Raw genomic sequence first — 20,681 nt, forward strand, 5'->3', positions numbered from 1 at the left:
GTGCTATTGCTCCAGTGTTCTGTGAAATTGGATGCTAGTGGCTTTGCTTGGCAGGCCATGAAGTGGCAGCAGACCTATGTCGCTCTGCTTCAGCTCTGCAAGAAAAGAGAAAATAAAACACCCGTTGAGTTACTACACTGAGTAAAGAAATGTACCAGTTCCAGGGGGAAGATCCCTAGAGTAGGAAGGAGGACGGTAGGATACAGGCAGTGCTGTACAGAAGGAGCCAATCAACATGCACCATGGGCCAGGCACAGAGATAATGAAGCCCCCATCTTGGAAGAGGGTAGTGCATGCTGGACAGAGAATACTACTGGCCTGTTTCAGAAGGAAAGATATCAATGAAACTGGGGAATACCGCAGATAGGGCCTCATGTAGGTAGCGTACCAGTTACCACTTCTTAAATACCGAGCCGTACCGACTCGGTATTTAAGAAGTGGTAACTCGTATGTAGGTAATGAGTCGGTAATTTTTACCGATTCGTTACTAGTCGGTGATTACCGAATCGGTATTTACCGATTCGGTAATGAGGCATACCTTCCCATTGATGGGAAGGTATGCCTCATTACCGAATCGGTAAATACCGATTCGGTAATGGGGGGAACACATACAAGGGTGGCAGGGTGTCACATTGACACCCTGTTGCACCCCTGATTCGGCCATGTGTGCACATGTGGCACACATACATGCCCTAAGGGCATGTATGTATGCCACATTGCACACTGCTACGCGCGTAACAATGCATTTACACATACATTCATTATTTACCACCAACTATAAGTTGGTGGTAAATACCGACTCATAAACACACACACACTCCCCCTACATCTCGATTTTGCTTTCGGAATTTACCGAATCGGTAAAATTACCGATTCGGAAAAGTTACCGATTCGGTAACATTACCGATTCGGTATTATTACCGAATCGGTAATTTTACCGATTCGGTAAATTCCGAAAGCAAAATATGTCCCCCTACATACCAATGGCCAAAATACCGGTCGGTAACGGTATTATTACCGAGAATCGGCCGTTACCGACCGGTATTTGGCTTCCTACATGAGGCCCATAGTGTGCCATACCATGAGAAAAGATTTTACATGATAGGAAACAAGAACTAGTTCCGTGTCATAGTAATTCAAGCAGATAAAAGGGCTCTGTAAAAATCCAGGATGGATGATTTGAAGAGAATTAAAGTTCAGGCTGGATAACCTGGGTATGAGAGCTGAAAGCTGTCCGAGAAAGGATGGACAATGAAGTGTCAGAATTGGCAAAACTAAGTAATTACTTATAATTGAGGCAAACTGTGCAAGGTGACGGCCTGCAAAACCCATTCAATCTCGGCCCAAAGTGCACCCTGATCGATGAGGAGCGGTGTGGTCCCTAGAAGACCTTTGGTGCTCCCGCTGAACTCATGTCATCCTTAGGAAGTCAAAGGGGGCGATTACAGCACTCTAGAACGCATATCCCACAAGAATGACAGACGAGGACGTCTCAGCCTTAAAGGTTTAATTTAAGGACTTTAGTCGCACAAGAGTTAATTCAAAACAGGGAAAATCGATTAGACAATAAATCGAGTGCAAAGCTCAGTTAAGGTGCAGAATCAATTAAGAACTCAGTAAAGGTCAGATCACTAAAGTAGAGAGTTTAAGATTGGGAAGAATTACATCATAGATTCTCCTGCTAAATCAAGCGGAAACGAGCTCATCACTACATCAAGAAATCACACTGCTTGACAGAGTTCTAAACAAAGGAGTTCATACCTTCAATACCATAGAACAGAGTTCGCTGGTTCTGAACTCATCAGAGACTCCCATAATATTCTACACAGAGCTTCTCGCAAGCAATTGTCTAACCATTGAGCAGAAAAGGTTACACACCATGCGATTCTCCCGGAACCGCGAGGTTCAAGCATAAGTATGTATACTTCATCCAGGACAGTCTGTGAAAGTCTTCATCCTTCTCTGTGGGCCACATTTATTGCGGATTCTAATGAGACATGAAAATACGGGTCTATTCGTGTAGTGCAATGAAACGTCACATAAACATTGTTTGTAAGGTCTAGTTCACCTTAAGTTAGTTTGAGTACAAATGCTTATTACGGCAAAGCATCGATTTCAATAACGCAGCTATATCAAAAGTCATTTTAACCTTCCACAAGGTAAGACTGCCAGATTGCAAACACCTTCCATCAATGAAGGAATTGGAAGCATCTTGCTTTAGTGTCTTAGACAACTGCATGGCATAGGGACTTTCACTTGCTTCTGATTGGACTTTCACTGGATTCAAATATATATATTCTCACTAAAGCATGTGATTTGGGGGCTATAGATCCCTTGTGTCTGTGCATCTCCATGGTCCAAATGTTTTCAGGAATGGCTGAGCATACTATTAGTTAAAGGGAAGATATATCCATTACAAAGACTGATGCCTTTAAAATGTGTAATGTGCTTGGGAGTACCTGATGGCACCAGCTGAATGGGTGATCGGGAAATGTTGTCTGTATACATCCAATTTAAAAATGCAAAAGCATATGCCCTTTGAAAAATGTTTCTTTCCCTGTCCCTGTGCTCAGTTCTTGAAACTGTAAACATTGCAATAGAAGTAAACAGAAGGTTGAAAAAACAAAGGTCAAAGGTAAAACAAAACAAGTGACTCAATCCGACTGACTTTTGTGTAAATTAATAATAGTGTAACACATATGTTGCTGCATGGACGTCTGCTCTGGAGTAGGTCTTTGGTTCTCTAGGACAAGATTTCAGTCGAGAGGGAAAGCATTGGGCCCAGTCTTGCTTGTCTCACATTTGTGTTCTCTGCAGGAGGAACATGCACCAGGTCACAGATGGTCTGGGAGAGCCTGGCAGTATTCGCTGGCCACTTGCCTGCACCCTAGCCTTGGCCTGGATTCTGGTCTATTTCTCCATCTGGAAAGGCGTGGAATGGACTGGAAAGGTATTGGAACAGAGTGATTGCAACGCCATCAGGTGTCACGCCTGAGTTGATGTTGTTTTAAGAGTAACCGTGGGGGTGTACTTGACTTGGCTGCAAGTCTGCAAATGTCATTAGAACACATATGCCTGTTTGGAGACTCATTACGCCGTGGGTTTTCTAATGTTGCCAGACGTCTCCATGTCATCAGGGACTCCCTCTTGTAGTCTAGGTTGTGCAATCAGAAAATGTAATTAAATTAGTTGGACAACTCCCAGAATTCACTGGGTTGTTAATGGGAAGTTCAGCTAGTTACTTGGTAATCTTGGAGTTTTGCCCTACATTGAATGGTGGTGATGTGGAGATGAGGCAGATAGGTAATCCAATGCTACCATGATTGCTGAAGGTGTTAGCACGGAACAGGAGAACGTTTTAACTACTTAGAAATTAGATACTTTAATCCTATGATAACATGTGCATTCAAGTGACACAGGGAACCCTAAGGTCACTGCCAAAATTAGCAGCTCACTCGAAAATAATGTGCATAACCCACAAAAGAAGTCTCCATAGCAGGAGGTGCGGCCTCTACTGAAGTTGGGGGCATATGAATCAAACGATTTTGTATTCGCAAACGCTGCGAATCGCAAAAAAACAGCGTTTGCGAGTACAAAATCGCAAAATGAGATGTATGAGGCATTTCAGCAGCGCATTCTTAAGGAATCGCTAATTTTGCGATTTCTCAAGTTTGCGTAAGCATTTAAGAAATCGCAAATTGCGATTCCTTAAATGCTATGTAACACGCACCCAAGTTGTGCGATTTCTCCTTAAGAAATTGCAAATTACCACCAATTTCAAGTTGGTGGTAATTTGCGATTACTTTGAAAAAGGCACTTTTTGGCATTTTTCAAAGTGCCATGTGGCGCACATAAATGCCCTTAGGGCATGTATGTGCGCCATGTGCGCACACATGCTGATTTCAGGGGTGCATCAGGGTGTCATCATGACACCCTTGCACCTTTGAAAATATTCTCAATTTGCGATTAGCAAATAGCGATTCGCAAATTGAGAAAGACTTCCCATTCATTGCTATGGGTCTCCTGGCAATGGGAAGGTATTCCTTAATTGCGATTTCGCAATTTGCTAATCGCAATTAAGGAATTTTAAGAATTCGCAAAATTTGTGCGAATTTTTAGATACATCCCGTTTTGCAATTCTCAAATAGCGATTCTCAAAAAATCGCTATTTGAGAATCGCAAATGGAGATGTTGATACATATGCCCCTTGGTGTCTTGGCATTGCTGTGTTCGAAATTCTAAATAATGGAATGTAGTTAATTGAAAATATTTTTTGCCCATGAGTTTTTTCAGATTGGCACTAGGTTTACCAGGAGTGACTAGTCTTGTTCACATGTCCACTGCAGATCCAGAAGGGTCAAATTCTTGCACGATTTTCAGAATATACAAATTAAGAAAATTTGAATTTATTTACATGGTCTGTGATGATTGTAAATATTTACAAAAAAGTGATGGATGGAATGCGTGAATTAATCTCAGTCACTGGTAACTGCTCAGGCCACACCCCCGTTCATTGTTATTTTGCAAACCATGTCGCCTCAGTTTGGACCCAGCTCTATGCAATTCAACCTTGACACTGCTCCAATCCGAACAGTATATCCCGAACTGTCAAGCCAAGTCCTCCCTGAATCACAACACAAACAACTCAGGACTGTTTTCTGCCTAGTTATGGGCTCAATAGCCGGGTACACCTCAGTTTCAGCGACACAGCAAGCATTGGCCCCACATCTGGGAATATCCATCGCACTCAGGGTGACACACTAAAGTATACAAAAAAGTGATGGATGGAATGCGTGAATGAATCTCAGTCACTGGTAACTGCTCAGGCCACACCCCCGTTCATTGTTATTTTGCAAACCATGTCGCCTCAGTTTGGACCCAGCTCTATGCAATTCAACCTTGACACTGCTCCAATCCGAACAGTATATCCCAAACTGTCAAGCCACGTCCTCCCTGAACCACAACACAAACAACTCAGGACTGTTTTCTGCCTAGTTATGGGTTCAATAGCCGGGTACAGCTCGGTTCCATCGCACTCAGGGTGGCACACTAAAGTATACAAAAAAGTGACGGATGGAATGCTTGAAGTAATCTCAGCCACTGGAACCAGGCTATATCCAGCTGAAGAGCCCATGACAAGGCCAAAATCTGTCCTGGGTTGCTTGGGTTCCGATTCAGGGAGGACCTGGCCTGGCAGTTGGGGCTGCACTGTTCCCATGAGGAACAGGGTCAAGACCGGTTAGCATGTGGCGGGGTCCAAACTGAGGTGGCGTGGTGGCTGAAACATGATGTATTGGAATGAGGACCAAACGTTTGCCAGTGGCTGAGATCAATGCAAGCATTCCAGCATCATCTTGTTGTTTTTAATTATAAAAGTGTGGCATGCATGTGGCCCTCCAGGGCCCATGTTGGACGTGCCCAGTTTAGTTTACTATTCCCCTCTATATATTTTTTTATTTATGTATTTCGCATCTTATTAGTCCTTTGCTATCAACATGCACAAAACATCAATCTAAAAAAGACCCACGTTTTTTCAACTTATTTCAAAATAAAACCAGTTAGAAAATGTCTGTATTTCTTTCGAATAATCGAAACTTTTCAATGAGTTAACAATATTTTATACTAGTTGCTGTTTTGCCGTTGCCGTTGTCGTGGATATATAAAATTAGAGAGGGATAACAGTGAACGGAGATGTTGTTCACCAAGGGGTGATGAGGGGCATCAAATGAATGAGAGCGAAGCCCAAGGCGTCTTTGGTGCCACTCAGACTCACTATTTTCCATCTATGATTTTACATTATGTATGGTCCACTCAAATCAGCTGCCTTTACTCAAGGTCTATGCAGGGACAGAGGAGTATTGAGGGAGCTGTATTTAAAATGGCCTCTCCTCCCTGTGTCAAACAAAGCCACCTGGCGTCCTGCCACCCATCCCTGCCACCCTCTGTGCCTTGCTTGCCACTCTCCTCTCCCCAGCCCTTCTGATGTGTTTTCTGCTCTGCCAGCGAGCTCCGACAGGCTCTCAGACATCCCCGCTGGAGGAGCCTGCAACTCCTTTAGGACGTAGCAACAGTGGGAAACAGCTTATGTTAACCACTGTTGCCACGTCACAGCAGTGAGGTTCCATATTTAAAATCCTGCATTTACACTAGTGGGACTCGTTATGGTTCAGACCCATTTTCATTGAAATGCATTTTTTTTTGTTTACTTATAATTTTTGATCCCCTGCACAAATGTGCAGGAAATTTAACAACTCACAGAGCTAATGTTCGACATTCCAAGGTGAATGGTGAATCGCCCATGGGAAAGAAGTTAAAGGAAATGTCTGAATAAAAGTGTTTAACCATTTTATATACCATTGGAAATTTCGCTCATGTAGGTAGCCCCAAAAAGGTTTTGAGTTGTAAGTATTTAAAAAAGTGGATTTTATTGGTCAAATCTGTTTATTGCTAATGGTTGTAACACATCCACCCACATTCATTCACTGGACGGTAGGGATGGATAGAAGGGTCTGTGGGTGGGGAGGAGAGTCGGCGGGAGAGGGAGATTGGGAGGGATACAGGAGAACAGGGGATAAAGCAAAGTAATACAAAAATCCTCCACCAAAGGGTGTAGACAAAAGGAACATATTAGCATCCGCATGGGCTGGGTTTCTTCAGGTGTGTCCCTGGGCCTGCTGTGTGCGTTCCTGATAAGGTGAAGACAGGAGATTAATGTTGAAATGAGTCTCCAGGGCTAGAGTTAAGTGGGGTAGGAGAGTTCTTTAGATTATTAAGGCAGGTATGCTATACTAGACGGCGCATCTTGCCAAACACATTTTATTGCTTTCCAGTGTTGCTTTTATTTTTTCCATGCCTAGGAGGTGTCACATTTTATGTACCAAGGGGCAGATTTATGTTCCCTGGCGCATCCCTGCAAATCAGCATGGATGCGCCAGGGACGATGCGTCACGCAAGTTTGCCCTTGCGCCACCGCAGATGCGCCGCATTTACAATGCAGTGCATCGTGGCGCAAGGACAAGCAGATGCGTGACGTATCTGCCGGCGTAAGGTTGGCGCAGTGCTGAAGTTGTGTCGCAAGCGCGACACAACTTCAGCACTGTTCCAGCCTACCCCATACCTAACATGGTGCGTCAAGCCTTACGCCTGCTTCAAGCAGGCGCAGGGTTTTGACGCATCAGCGTTGGGAAAGTGACTTAGTGAAATCTTATAGATTTCACTGAGTCACTTTTCAGGGGCGTTCCTGTGACGGAACGCCCCCCCTGCGTGGAAACGCCCACATGAAACTTGACGCAGGTTTCATGTGGCGCAGGGCTTTACACCGTGACGCATCTCCATAGATGCGTCACGATGTATATAGGGCAAAACGTGGCACAGGGTTTATGCCGCCGCTGCGTCACAAAAGTGACGCAACGGCGGCGTAAAAGTGGCGCAACTCCAACATAGATCTGCCCCCCAGTCTTTATGTAACCAGTCAGTGCGGTCTGAACTTCTGCCTGTCCTCCATCTAGCAGGGATGACGCGACAGGCAGCGCAGAGGGCAGGGGCGATCCCCTTGCCTCTGCTTGCACGCAGCAGACCGGTTTGTTTGCTGGGAGGATCCAAGGTGAAGGATGTAGCTGGGAAAGCTTTTAATGCCCGTCTTAAAGGTTTAAGTTAGTTTCTCAGCGTCTCTTGAGTTTGCGGACTCTCCTAGGAGATGATGCAGGTACCGGAGCATCCACCGTTGCCAGCCTTCTCCTGAGGCACAGACCTTCTTCCCTGCCATTCGAGCAGGAGTGTCGTACCATTAATGAGTAACATTTTAAAAATGACCTCTTTACCTGCTGCACTAAATGCCGAAGTGCGGCTCCGTAGAAGATGTCCGTCCACTCATGGCTTGAGAGTGTTTGTTCTGACGCAATATTCCAAAGTCTCTGGGATGGGATTGAATTTACGGGGAATATAATATCTGATTGAGACATTGGAGTATATCGAGTTCATTCACTTGTCATCCTTCTTGGCAATCCGCCACTTCTCGAATGGGGTGAGGGGTCTGCCGGCGTGGGGGTCTGACAGTAGCGTATGTCTCACCCTGTCTGATATGGTAATATCGCCGTCTCTCTTCTCTATAGGACCCTTAGCGAGACTTAAATGACACTGGGCCCTCAGAAACATCCCTCACCTTCCTGCGATAGCCTTCAGCCAGGCCTGATACTTGCCACCTGTGGCTGCCAGGGTGAGGCCTGGGTGGTTGATGGTATGTGTAAGAGGGTAGGGATAAGAGGTCAGGACCCTGAAGATGGAGACTCTGTCCAAAGCCTCCGTTAAATAAAAAAGCATATGGTATTGCATCTGTAAATAAGAACCGATCTTCCATGCCTTGTGTGGCCAATTGCAATGATGTAGAATACCAGCAAAGACTTTTGTATATAATTCGTAGACAGTGTAACATTGTTCATATGGCACTGCAGCCAATCACGAACGAACAAATAGTGCATGGAAACCTGAACTAACAAGAAGCATAGAGCAAATCCAAAATCCCTTCACCCACGAGCAAGGAGTGAGTCACAAGAGTCAAGGGTTGAATTTGCATTCGGCTCAAGTAGCACCCAGGGCTTGACTGACCTGCAGAAACAGGCAATCCTCAGAGACCGCGGCCAGCCAATCCGCGCGCTGACTCCCCCCGTCAGTGGGATTGTCAAGTGTTGGATAAGTGCACATTACTGGTCCTGACATCGAGTGCAGAGTACTGCGCTGCCTAATGAGTAATGACAGGCTATTACTAGTAACATAATGAATTAATGGCCTGTTTGCTGCAGCGGCAGATGTGGGTATATTAAGAATATTGCATGGGGGTGGTGAACTGTGGCAAGAGAGGCTAAATCCCAAAGAAATAACCATTTTTTCGTGACCTAAGGGTCTCCTTTAATAGTATTAATATTCATGCAGCTTTCTCCATTACAATTCGTACGACAGTACCAAGCGTAAAAGGAGGCGAGCGAGAAACTAATTTCATAGTCACACAATCATACACAGGTTATTGAACATAATCAACGGTGTTTTTTAATCTATAAGACGCCCACATGTAATAACTACCTCTAAGCACCAGTGCCTGCTTATTCCATTTATGCAGATTCTTGCTGGTGGGAAATCATATGGTATTCTTTTCTTTGCCACAGTACTTTTATATCTGCCAAATGCTTAACTGGCCCAACAGACCAAGATGGCTTGCTGAGGGTTAAGGGCCAGATGTACGACCGTTTTTTGCAGTCGCAAACGGGAAATCGGCTCGTTTGCGACCACAAAAAAGGGTCCTGGCATACACAAACACTATTTACGAGTCAGTGACTCGCAAAATAGCATTTGCGACTCGCTATTAGTTAGGGGCGTCCCTTCGTAATAACGAGTCACAGTGGAATGTACCATTGTTTCGCGACCGCATTTGCGGCCCCAAAACACTTGCAGTTTACCACCTGTTCAAGTAGGTGGTAAGCCACTCACAAACAGGACCCCTTCCCCTTTGCGAATGGATGCAAAAATATTTTTTTAAGAGCAGGCAGTGGTCCCAGAGACCATTGCCTGCCCTTAAAAAATTGAACAGAAACATTTCATTTTTCTTTTTTAAATGCATCCTGTTTTCTGGTAAGGAAAACGAGCTTCATTAAAAAAAAACTGCTTTATTTAAAAAAGCACTTACAGACATGGCGCTCTGCTGACCCCAGCAGGCCACCATCCCGATGAGTGCTAGCCATTCCTAATGAGGTCGCAAATTGCACCTACCTTATGAATATTAATGAGGCATGCAATTTGCGACCCAATTAGGAATCGCAAACAGTGTCTGAGACACTGTTGTACATTCCAATTTGCGAATCACGAATTACGAGTCGCAAAATGATGCAATTTGCGACTCACAAATTGCTAGGCTCGTACATTTGGCCCTTTGCTAGGTGTGGATGAAATTTAAATTATTCTTGCAGAATTTGGGAATTTCACACTCTGTCTGTCATGCAAAATTCCTGAAATTAGGCGATTATGTCACTTTTCATAATTACACACAATTTTGGGTCAATATTTACTGCAGATATGAGTGGCTGTTGTTCACGGTGGTTTTGTTTTTTTGTACTTTTTCCTCCACAAAATGCGACACGAGCACGTATTTGACGCTAAGATACAGTACAAAATTACTGATTTGGCATTTTGCACAATTACCCATAATTGCACTAGTATTTGCTCTTTCGCAACTTTTTACACGTTGACCTGCAGCACAACCAGCTCAGGCACTGCTAAAGAGATCAATAGCACGTATTTTATACCCACATAAAGGATTCAAGGTTTTTTTGTAGGAAGAAAATGTCAGCACTAAACTTCAGCTGAAGCTGGGGCACTTACCAGATGAGTGGGGTGGGTTTTACTTGGGGTTATTCCATTAAAATACCTGGAGTAATGGGAAACTATGGGGGTCCTGGGGTTCAGTGACCTGATGTTATACAGAATCAAGAGCCGTTGAGAAGCACTAGGGCCCTGAAAAGATTCACACAAGGAAGACAGAAATGCAAAGGGCTGACAACCTACAATGCAGAAGGAGAACATACAACGGCATGTTAGAGTCTCGAACAGGGTCAAGCAGGTAGAAAACCATTAAAAACAGCGGGACAAAACAGGAGAGAAAAGTCCATATGTCATAAGCAAGGGCGGCAAAAAAGAGAAGGGAACAGTGCATGAGCATCAGAGCCCTCGGAGCCCTTTTCACATGGGAAAAGGCTGACCCACAAAACCCATGAATTAACCTGGGTGGAGGAACAGAAAGAACCAGTCAACCATATTCTGAGTCAAAGATCATCTGGGGTGCTATTACACTTTATCACTGTTTGCTCCCGGCGCACCTTTTAAAAGGCGCGCAGGAGCAAACAATGATAATGCGCCCCATTATGGTGCATGCGCTGCCTCCAGAGCAGCCGCGACCACACGCTGGCCTGGGGGCAGCGCATTCATGTGAAAACAGGGAGCTGCTGCTCCGTGTTTTCACAGTGCAGGCGGCACCCGCCTGCACTTTCAAAGGGGATTAAAGATCCCCTTGCAGGCGAGTATAGTCAGTGAGTGCACTCGCCTGCACGAGTATGCCTGGGAGGTCAATGGAACCGCCTTTTCCTCCTGCAGAGGGCTGCTCTCAGGTGGCGCACTGACAGTGCACCACCTTTTAAATGGCGCACTGTCAGTATACCTCCTGAGGACTTCTTTGACTCTGCGCCCGGGTCTGTAATATGGCGTGGGCACAGAGTCAACGGAATTCCCCCATTTGCATAGGGCAAGCCCCTATGCAAAGGAGGGAACACCTTCTGAAGGTAGCACTGGCACTTTAAGTGTGCCAGCGCTATTTGTATTATAGACGGGGACACACAAGCGTCTGCGTCCCCATCTATAATACCCAAGCGCCCGGGGGGCACTCAAAATGGGCGCAAACGCCCCTTGCGCCCCAGGGCACTTTCTGTAATACTGCCCCTGAAGAACAAACCTCCCTAAAGTAAGCCACACAGAAGGAGAACATGGCACGAGACCACCAGGTTCAAGGGCTTTAACCAGACATCACACATTGGAGAGAGGAGAACCAGCCAATATTGACAAGGCACACCAGCATACCCACCGTGAGTCCAAGGGCCATATTACAGATGGTGCCCCTGGTGCGCAACGGGCTTTTGCGCTCACTTTGCGCGCCCCAGGACACTTTGGTATTATAGAAGGGGACGCAGACGCTTTTGTGTCCCCTTCTATAATACCGATAGCGCTGACGCACTTAAAGTGTCAGTGCTATCAACAGAGGGTGTTCCCTCATTTGCATAGGGGCATGCCCTATGCAAATGAGGGCATTCTTTTGCCACATTACATACGTGGGCGCAGAGTCAAAGAAGCACTCAGGAGGCGCACTGACAGTGCGTCATTTAAAAAGTGGATGCACTGTCAGTGCGCCTCCTGACAGCAGCCCTCTGCAGGGGGTAAAGGGGGTCCTATGAACCCCACAGACATCCCCTTGCAGGCAGATCCAGTCACTGGCTGCACCCACCTGCAAGGGGATCTCTAAACCCCTTTGAAAGTGCAGGTGGGTGCCGTCTGCACTGTGAAAACACAGAGCGGCTGATCCGTGTTTCCACATGAATACTCTGCCCTGTTGGCAGCACGAGTTGGTGGCTGCCATGGGGGCAGTACATATACCATAATAGGGTGCATTATCACAGTTTGCGCCAGGCGCACCTTTTGAAAGGTGCGCCCGGTGCAAACAGTGATAATGTGTAGTACGGTCTCAGGAAGGTAAGCCATGGCATGATACATCAGTTGAATGGATCACACCCATAGGGCACAAGCATCCAAGACAGAACGATACTGATACTGATAGGCATTCAGAATCTAAAAAGGAGAAAGAACAACTTCCACACCCAGAAGCAGAGTGAGAAAAACACAACCAACAAGCAGGAGACTGCTAGACCAAGTGTCCAAATGACCCCAGCCATGCTAGTCCTAGTCATGTCAGTCATTTATACTTAGGATGGGAAACAAGCACAGGTCTACCCCCGACACAGCAGAAATAAGAAGAAACAAATACCCTTAAATGTAGCTTCACTAGCCAAAAAGCAGGGTAATTAAGTAGAGGAACAGGAAACCAACATGTGCACGTAGGCCATAGGGCCACAGACATCAGCTGGCACACATGAACCAAGTCGAGCAGGCACTGGAAAACTGAAAAACAGGACCCTAGGTCCGAGGGAAAGAAAAGCCAGAGGGGATGGCCAAAGGTGACACCAGCAAAGAAGGTGGCCCTGCAAGAACCGCACAACAACACTACCAGCCGGGAGCTTGAAGCATAAAGGCGGAGTTCTAAACCACTGAGCCCCTCAGTCATTTCTAGGTGAAACCAGCAGGGAAACAAGACCTCACCAACATCCGAAAGATTCTCTGTGAAAAGTGATGCAGATTGGGGTGTACAAAATCTCCCTACTTCCACGGTTAGAGTAATTTCACAGTTACACGCACATACACTCATCATACACTAGGGCCCATTTCACTAACATACACTCAAATACTCCACCAGCACTGAACCTGTGGAAAGAAAACTCCTAAAACTCCTAAACCCCACATCTACACCGAGGTCGATAAGACCTAGCTATTGCAATTGTCATAATCTAAACAATCTATACATCAATAATCAAATAGAGTACTCAATAATTGACAAGAAATAATCACCAACACCGTATTTAAAATTATGATTCTTTATCTAAAATTAGTCAGAAGAAATTAATCAGAATAAATCATTTTTCATAATTACCTATTCTAGCTAAATGTCAGAATGGGTCATCAGGACAAGTCTCTCAGTAGAAATCTCCCAAGTCACCGTCTTCACAGCATCGATCCTCACCAACGCAGGTTTGGGAAGAAAAATGGCAAAGTGGCAAAACGCAATGACACAAACCCTCTCTAGTCAAATATATTTATAATAATTCAGACAAAAGAAAGAAACATTTAATATTACTTCATCCGCTGAACCGCTGAGCAGAGCGAGAAGGAAAAGGATGTAGCATCGCTACATTTGGAAAAATCTCCGCTCAGAAAAAGTCACAAAAATAAAAAGACAGAACAGGAACCAAATATTAAATGTATCTTCTCAACTTCCACACATTTCCTCTGGTAAGCTCAGAGTTTAGAGTCTTTCTTTAAAGCTCCTTTGTTTTCCAAGGCTGTCAAGGCTGTCCCAATGCATCTGGAGACATGCCCAGATCTGCTGCTGTCCTCACGGAAAGTTTTAACCAGGCAAGGACTGTGGACAGATGACTCGCGTCCATATTCAGCAAGGCCTTTTCCATCACAAATTCTCACTCGAAACCTGGCTTCAAAAGTCAGCCATCTTTGATTAGGCCACAATAGGCCACAATAGACCATCTTAATTAAAAGAGACAAAAACAACGTTGCCACAGCATAGTGATTGAACAGTGTTAACCCCACTAATACCCTTATGTGTATGCAATTATCTAGCTTTAGCAACACAAAAAAGCATTAATTCAAAAGCGTTTCGTGCTTAAAAATAAACAGCACTCAGCAACGTTTATTTAATAAAACATGCACATTATTATTAGTTAGCACACATATGCATTCCCACGTGTATTTCTCTCTTGTTAAAACACACATGTTGATCAGTATAAAAACACTTACACAAAACAAATAATTAATAATTAGTAATTAGTAGATTAAATTATGACAAATAGACAAACCAGAGCTTCAAAACCCTATAGATTTCATTTAGAAAATCCTGCTCCAGCAAGATTTTATCACCAAATAACCCAAAAAAAAAATTTAGTGAAAATTTAGTCCCATTTTAGGAGAAATTTGAAATGTCTTTTTCCTCCTTACACAACACTACACACCAGACACTCTTTCATCATCCCTCTTTGTTTCTAAGTAGACACTCTCCCTTAATTCTTCTAATTCAATTTCTTGTGGTTCTCTTTTCAACCTTTTATTCCTCTTTTCATTATTTCTTTTAATTAACTTCTTTTTCCCTCCTCTGTTTTTACAACACAAACACACCAATCTCAATATCAATAAAGCAACAATTATACAAGTTAAAGGAAACAATATCTTACCTATAATAGTACTACCTATTTTTGCAATAAAACTCTTAACAGCTATCACCTTATTAGCTATTTTAGTCCAGATACTTTCAGCTTCAAGTGGTACTAATTCTTCATGCAAATCAGTAATATTTTTGATATAGACCTTCAGGTCTTTGCTTTCGTCTGGAATGTAAGTGCAACAATGTTGAACTTTCAGCATTCCACAAACTCCACCCTCCTTAGCCAATAAAATATCAAGAGCAAGTCTATTTTGCATAGACATAGCACGCACGGCAATTAATTCCGTATTCACCAAAAGAAACCCTCCAGCGGTATTTGTCGATAAGCGATCCACCACTGTTGACAGTTTCCGAATCCCATTAGCATTTAAAGAAATTCCCACTGCTGGAATTAAAGCTCCAAAAATGTCACCCACAATTTCAAACCAAGTTTCCCTCTTGAAGCGCATTAGTAAATTAATATGTTCTACATCTTCTATTCTATCTATATGAAAAATCTTTGGAAAAACCAGGCCCACATAACACGTGCCATACCAATGGTCAGGCAACTTGTAATAAGCCTTGTTCCCACAAACATAATACACTCCTGGAAAAATTGTATCTTCTCCACCTCTGAAACCCCATCCTGTTGCAATGAAGTATGTATCATGACATTCACTAGTCCCAACAAAATATGTATCATATTGGGATTTCCCTCTTGTAATGCACAGCTTACCCTTCTGTGGTGCATCTAAAGCTAAAGTTGGACTAGCTCCATTTCTCAATTCTTTTTCCATCTCAATGTCCCAAATTGTCTCACTCACTTTATATTTCCCTGCCTTTTCATGCATACTCAATCTCCTTTCCTCCACCATGTTCAGGAAAGCTTTCTCCTCTTCTTCCAAACTACAAGTTAAATTATTCTTAAAAATGTAATCTAATGTTAATTCTTCTTTCTCAATAAAAATCTCACCAAAAATGTTAGCTTCTTTAGCTGGATTCAGCTCTTTGTTCATTGGCAAGTGCCCAAAAATACTATCTTTGTTAGACATCTTATAATCTATTTTCCCTAACAAATAAAAAACACTACTTAATACACTACAAGAAATTCCATACGTAGCTGGTAAATGGTGATAAGTAACACCCTCTGATACGGATGCAGGTAATTGCATACAAACGTAGCAATCCCTTACTTACATTGTTTTCACATATTCGTATAACAACTTTGAAAAAACATTACTAGAAAAATCATTAATTGACCTATCTTTATGCATGTAAGTATTACTAATTCTAGTTGGAACTACTTTTTGCGAATTCTTTCCTACATTTGTCTCATTCTCAGTATGTATTCCAAATGTACCTATTGAAACTCTAAATGTAACTAATAAAGCTAAAATACCCCATAGTAGCATTAATAATCCAGTACAGCAGCAGCACATTCTACACCATCTTTTTAAGAAGGCACATCTACTTTGATTATTCTCTATGTTAGCCATTTTACTACTTTGACCTTGTCTTTTGACTTAGCCTCTACTACTCCACTACTGTAATTTCTCAAACTTTGGATTACTTCAGACAGCTGAGTTTCAGACTTTCTCCTTTTCACTTTTTCCAAGTGATTTCTTTAATTTAAATCAATTTGGATATTCATCACTTTTCACTCCTTCTTCTTCAGCAACATCAAATTGTATCAGATCATCAACAACATCCTGTGCATCTGACTCTTCTCCAATGTCAGTCAGAATAACTTTTAAGATTCCAACAGATTCTTCCTTTTCCTCAACCACTTTTCTCAAGATCCCCTCCGGATTATCTCGAGTCACTGTTTCTTCTTCTCCTTCTTCAGACAGTGCCACATAAGACCATTCCGGTGATCTGTACTTTTGGTTGGGTCTTCTAATTCTCTTTATTTCCTCAGGTTCTCTTGACTCCTTTTGTTCCTTTCTTTTTACCTCGTTTTGACTCGATACTTCATTCACTTGTTCAGCTTTCGATGTATTTCCTCTTATCAGTCTGTATCTCAGCCTCTTTACTCTGTTGTTAGGCCAAAAATCTCCTCTTACGACCTTTTTCGGTCTTATCTCTGTATTATTTCTTTCTCCAATCCAAGTTCTCTTTCTCAGAACTCGACCCTTTGATTTTTCACTTTCACTTTCATCCGATTCTGTTTCAAATGCCTCTTGTTCTTCAGCAGTTTTCTTTTGCTCTTGTTCTTCAGCAGTTTTCTTTCGCTCCACAGTCTTTTTCACCACTATTTGAGACTTCCCTACTTCTTTCCCTCCTCGGGTCTCCAACACGCAATCTTCTTGCTGTCTACTTGTCCCTTCACCTAGCTTATTAGAAGTGTTCCCTACACCTCCTCGGGGGTCTTCCGCAATCTGTCCCTCTCTATCTTCTTCTGACCCTACTTCTTCAGAAATAATCTCAAGTGGTTCTTCAATCTCCTCCTCTTCTGATTCAGGAGTAATTTCTGTGGAACTGCTCTTTTCTTTTCCTTTTCCTCCACTGCTTTTTGGAACTTCAGGCTCTCTTTCAGAATCAGATCTCCTTTCTGAAATTCTCAATGGTTCTCTTGAACTTGAAGAAAAGGCTTCTTTTCCTGAACCTTGATTCTTTCTCACTGGTTCTGGGTCTTCATCATCACTGGAATCTGACTCTTCAAAATACTCTCTACCAGTCCCATCCTTTGGGTTTGGAACTCTCAGAGTATGACTCGCATGCACCCAGTTTTTCACACCAGCACACTTCACTGCCGTCGTCGTAGTTAGAATGACTTGTCTTGGTCTTCCCCACCTTGGAACCAAGCAATTTCTTCTTCTGTGAACCTTAATCCTCACCCAGTCTCCTGGACTCAGATCATGAGCTTGCTTCTTCTCAAGTGTAGTAGCTTCTTCTCCAATCTGGTGAAACACAGAATGGACTGCGTCAGCCAGGCCTTTACAGTAATCCAAAATCATGTCATCAGTTATTGTCATCAACTTATTGACAGGTACATATGCATGTCGCATTGCACGTCCCATTATGATTTCATGCGGACTCAAACCAGTAGTTCTATCTGGAGTAGATCTAATAGTCATTAGCACTAGAGGCAAGACATCTGGCCATTTCATGCCAGTGGCTAAGCACATCTTACCAATCCTGTTCTTAATTGTGCCGTTTATCTGCTCAACAACACCAGAAGCCTCTGGTCTGTATGCACAATGTAGCTTCTGCTGTATGCTTAATGCTTCACAAATCAAACTCATGAGTTCATTATAGAAGTGTCCACCTCTATCAGACTCAATCGTTACTGGAAACCCATACCTAGGAATCAACTCTCTTAACAGTAACTTTGCCACTGTTACTCCATCATTTCTCCTAGTCGGATAGGCCTCAACCCATCTTGAAAACAAACAGACTACCACTAGTACATATCTCAGTCTGTTCACTTGGGGCATTTCAATGAAATCAATCTGCATTCTTGTAAAAGGACCTCCTTCTCTGCCTATTGTTCCCAGACTCACCACTGTCTTCTTCCCAGTGTTAAATTGCTGGCAAATCAAACATCTTTGACAGATACTTTCTGCAATTGTCCTGAACTTTGCATTGTACCAGGTCTGCTTAAAAGACCTAATCATTGAATCCCTTCCCAAATGTCCCTGGCCATGATACATCCTTGCCATTGCTGACAGCATGGAGTTCGGCATTACTGGTCTGCCATCTCTATAGACCCAAACATGGTCTGTCTCTCTCGGGGCACAACCTGCCTTAATTCAATCTTTCTTTTCTTCCTCCTCTGCCTCATCCTGCAACTGTTTCACTTCATCCCATGTCTCTAAGACATTAGTAAACATCACAGAACAAAAAGACATTTCACTCTCTCGTTCCCGATTAATAGACTGGTTATTCTTTGCACAATATTGTGCAATGTCGTTAGCATATCGGTTGCCAACTGTCACAAAATCATCTCCTTGTCCATGAGCAGCACATTTCACAACTGCTAATTCTTTAGGCAACTGTATCGCCTCAAGCAATTTCCCAATCACTTCAGCATTCTTTATTGGAGTCCCACTCGACGTCAAGAAACCTCTTTGTAGCCAAAGTTGGCCAAAGTCATGCACAACTCCAAATCCATACTGACTATCAGTCATCACAGTCGTTCTCAAATCTTTCCCAATTTCACAAGCTTTGTCAATGCAATTAATTCAGCAACTTGCGCAGATTTCACTCCTTTCAATGATGATGCTTCCATTACTTCTGAAACCTTACACACTGCATATGCTGCACATAGCGCACCCTCATCATTCCTCAGGCATGATCCATCCACAAACAACACATGATCACTCTCATGCAAGGGAAGATCCCTTATGTCTGGTCTCGGTTTTGTACAGTAATCAAGCACATCCAAACAATTGTGATCATCTTCTGTTTTCACACCTACATTCTCAATATCCGGCAACAATGTCGCTGGATTCACATTCACACATCTCTCAAGAGTCACATTTGATGCTCCCAGAATGACTTTTTCATATTTAGTCAACCGACTATGTGACATGTACTGAGTTCTGCTTCTTGTCAAAAGAATTGCCACATTATGAGGTACGAATACCCTTACAGGATATCCCATTATGATTCCCTCACTCTGTTCTAGGCTTCTGCATGTTGCAGCCACAGATTTCAGACAACCTGGTAAACCCACAGCTACAGGGTCAAGTGTCGATGAGAAGTACGCAATAGGCCTTCTCAGTAATCCATGCTTCTGAATTAACACTGAAAGTGCACATCCATTTCTCTCACTGCAGTATAATTCAAACTCTTTTTCATAATCTGGCATACCCAAAGCAGGGGCTTCACACATTCTGCTTTTCAGCTCTTCGAATGCTGCCATTTGTTCTCCATCTAGTTCCAATGGGTCTGTCATCTCACTTTTAGTCAGCTTAATCAGTGGCTTTGCTATCAGCGAAAAATTAATTATCCACTGACGACAATAACCCACCATTCCCAGGAACATTCTCACTTCCCTCTGGGTCTTTGGGGCTTTCATTTCCCTGATAATTTTGATCCTGTCATCAGTCACTTTTCTCAGACCTTTCTCAATATTGTGTCCAAGATAATGCACCTCTTTCTTGCAGAACTGCAATTTAGCTGGAGATACTTTTAACCCTCCATCTGCCAGATGATTCAGTAAAGCTATAGTATCTACTTCACAAGCTTCACGTGTCTTTGATGCCACAAGTAGGTCATCAATATACTGCACTAATACTGAGTTTTCAGGCATGATCAAACTCTCCAATGACTTTTTCAATAACTGATTGAATATTGAAGGACTCTCTGTATACCCCTGTGGGATACGACACCATGCTAAAATACGCTGGCCAAATCTAAATGCAAAAATCGGCTGGCTGTCCTGATGCAATGGAATTGAAAAGAAAGCATGACACAAATCAATCACTGTATACCACTCAGCATCATGTGGAATCTGATACAAAATCACTGATGGATTTGGCACAATAGGACAACATGCCACCACAATTTGATTAACTTTTCTCAAATCCTGTACGATCCTGAATTTCCCATTAGGCTTCTTTAGCCCCATTATCGGTGAATTACACGGACTACTCAGTAGTTCTCTCAGAACTCCCAGCTGAATCATTTTCTCAATTATAGGAGTTATTCCCTCAATTATTTCTGGTGTCATTTTGTACTGAGGAATGTTAGGATAAGTAATTCCCTCTTTCACTGAAATTTTCACAGGATCTACATTATTCATCAATCCCACATCCTCTCCAGTAAAATCCCAAACTGTCCTTTTCACTGTGTCTCTCAACTCTTGAGGCAAATCCTCCGGATCAAACACAGCATATGCACCAATTAACTCACTTTCTCTATTTTCTAGAGTCATTCGGTACAAAACATCCTCATCTGGTGTTTCAAAAGCTATTCCATCTGGTGTACAAAAAATTGTACAGTTCATTTTACAGAGTAGATCCCTACCTAACAGGTTCACTGGACTTGTGTCACAGACGATAAATCTGTGCATGTCTGAAAATTTCCCTATTTGTACTCTTACTGGTTCAGTAAGACGTGTTCTGATTTGTGTATTGGCTACACCAACTACTTGGATTGC

General features: G+C 43.1%; 1 protein-coding gene across 2 annotated transcripts in view; it reads left to right on the plus strand.

The window, feature by feature from the left end:
* LOC146854882 (sodium- and chloride-dependent GABA transporter 1-like) overlaps positions 1 to 20,681 on the plus strand; it is a 510,325-nt gene that overhangs the window by 317,633 nt on the left and 172,011 nt on the right. For both annotated transcript variants that reach the window (XM_085652291.1, XM_085652290.1), the window contains one exon: positions 2,818 to 2,950. In XM_085652291.1, coding sequence (XP_085508417.1) covers positions 2,818 to 2,950 — 133 coding nt within the window. The remainder of the gene's footprint in view (positions 1 to 2,817; positions 2,951 to 20,681) is intronic.

This window comes from Triturus cristatus, chromosome 4_1, assembly GCF_964204655.1.
Source record: "Triturus cristatus chromosome 4_1, aTriCri1.1, whole genome shotgun sequence".
Lineage (NCBI taxonomy): Eukaryota > Metazoa > Chordata > Amphibia > Caudata > Salamandridae > Triturus > Triturus cristatus.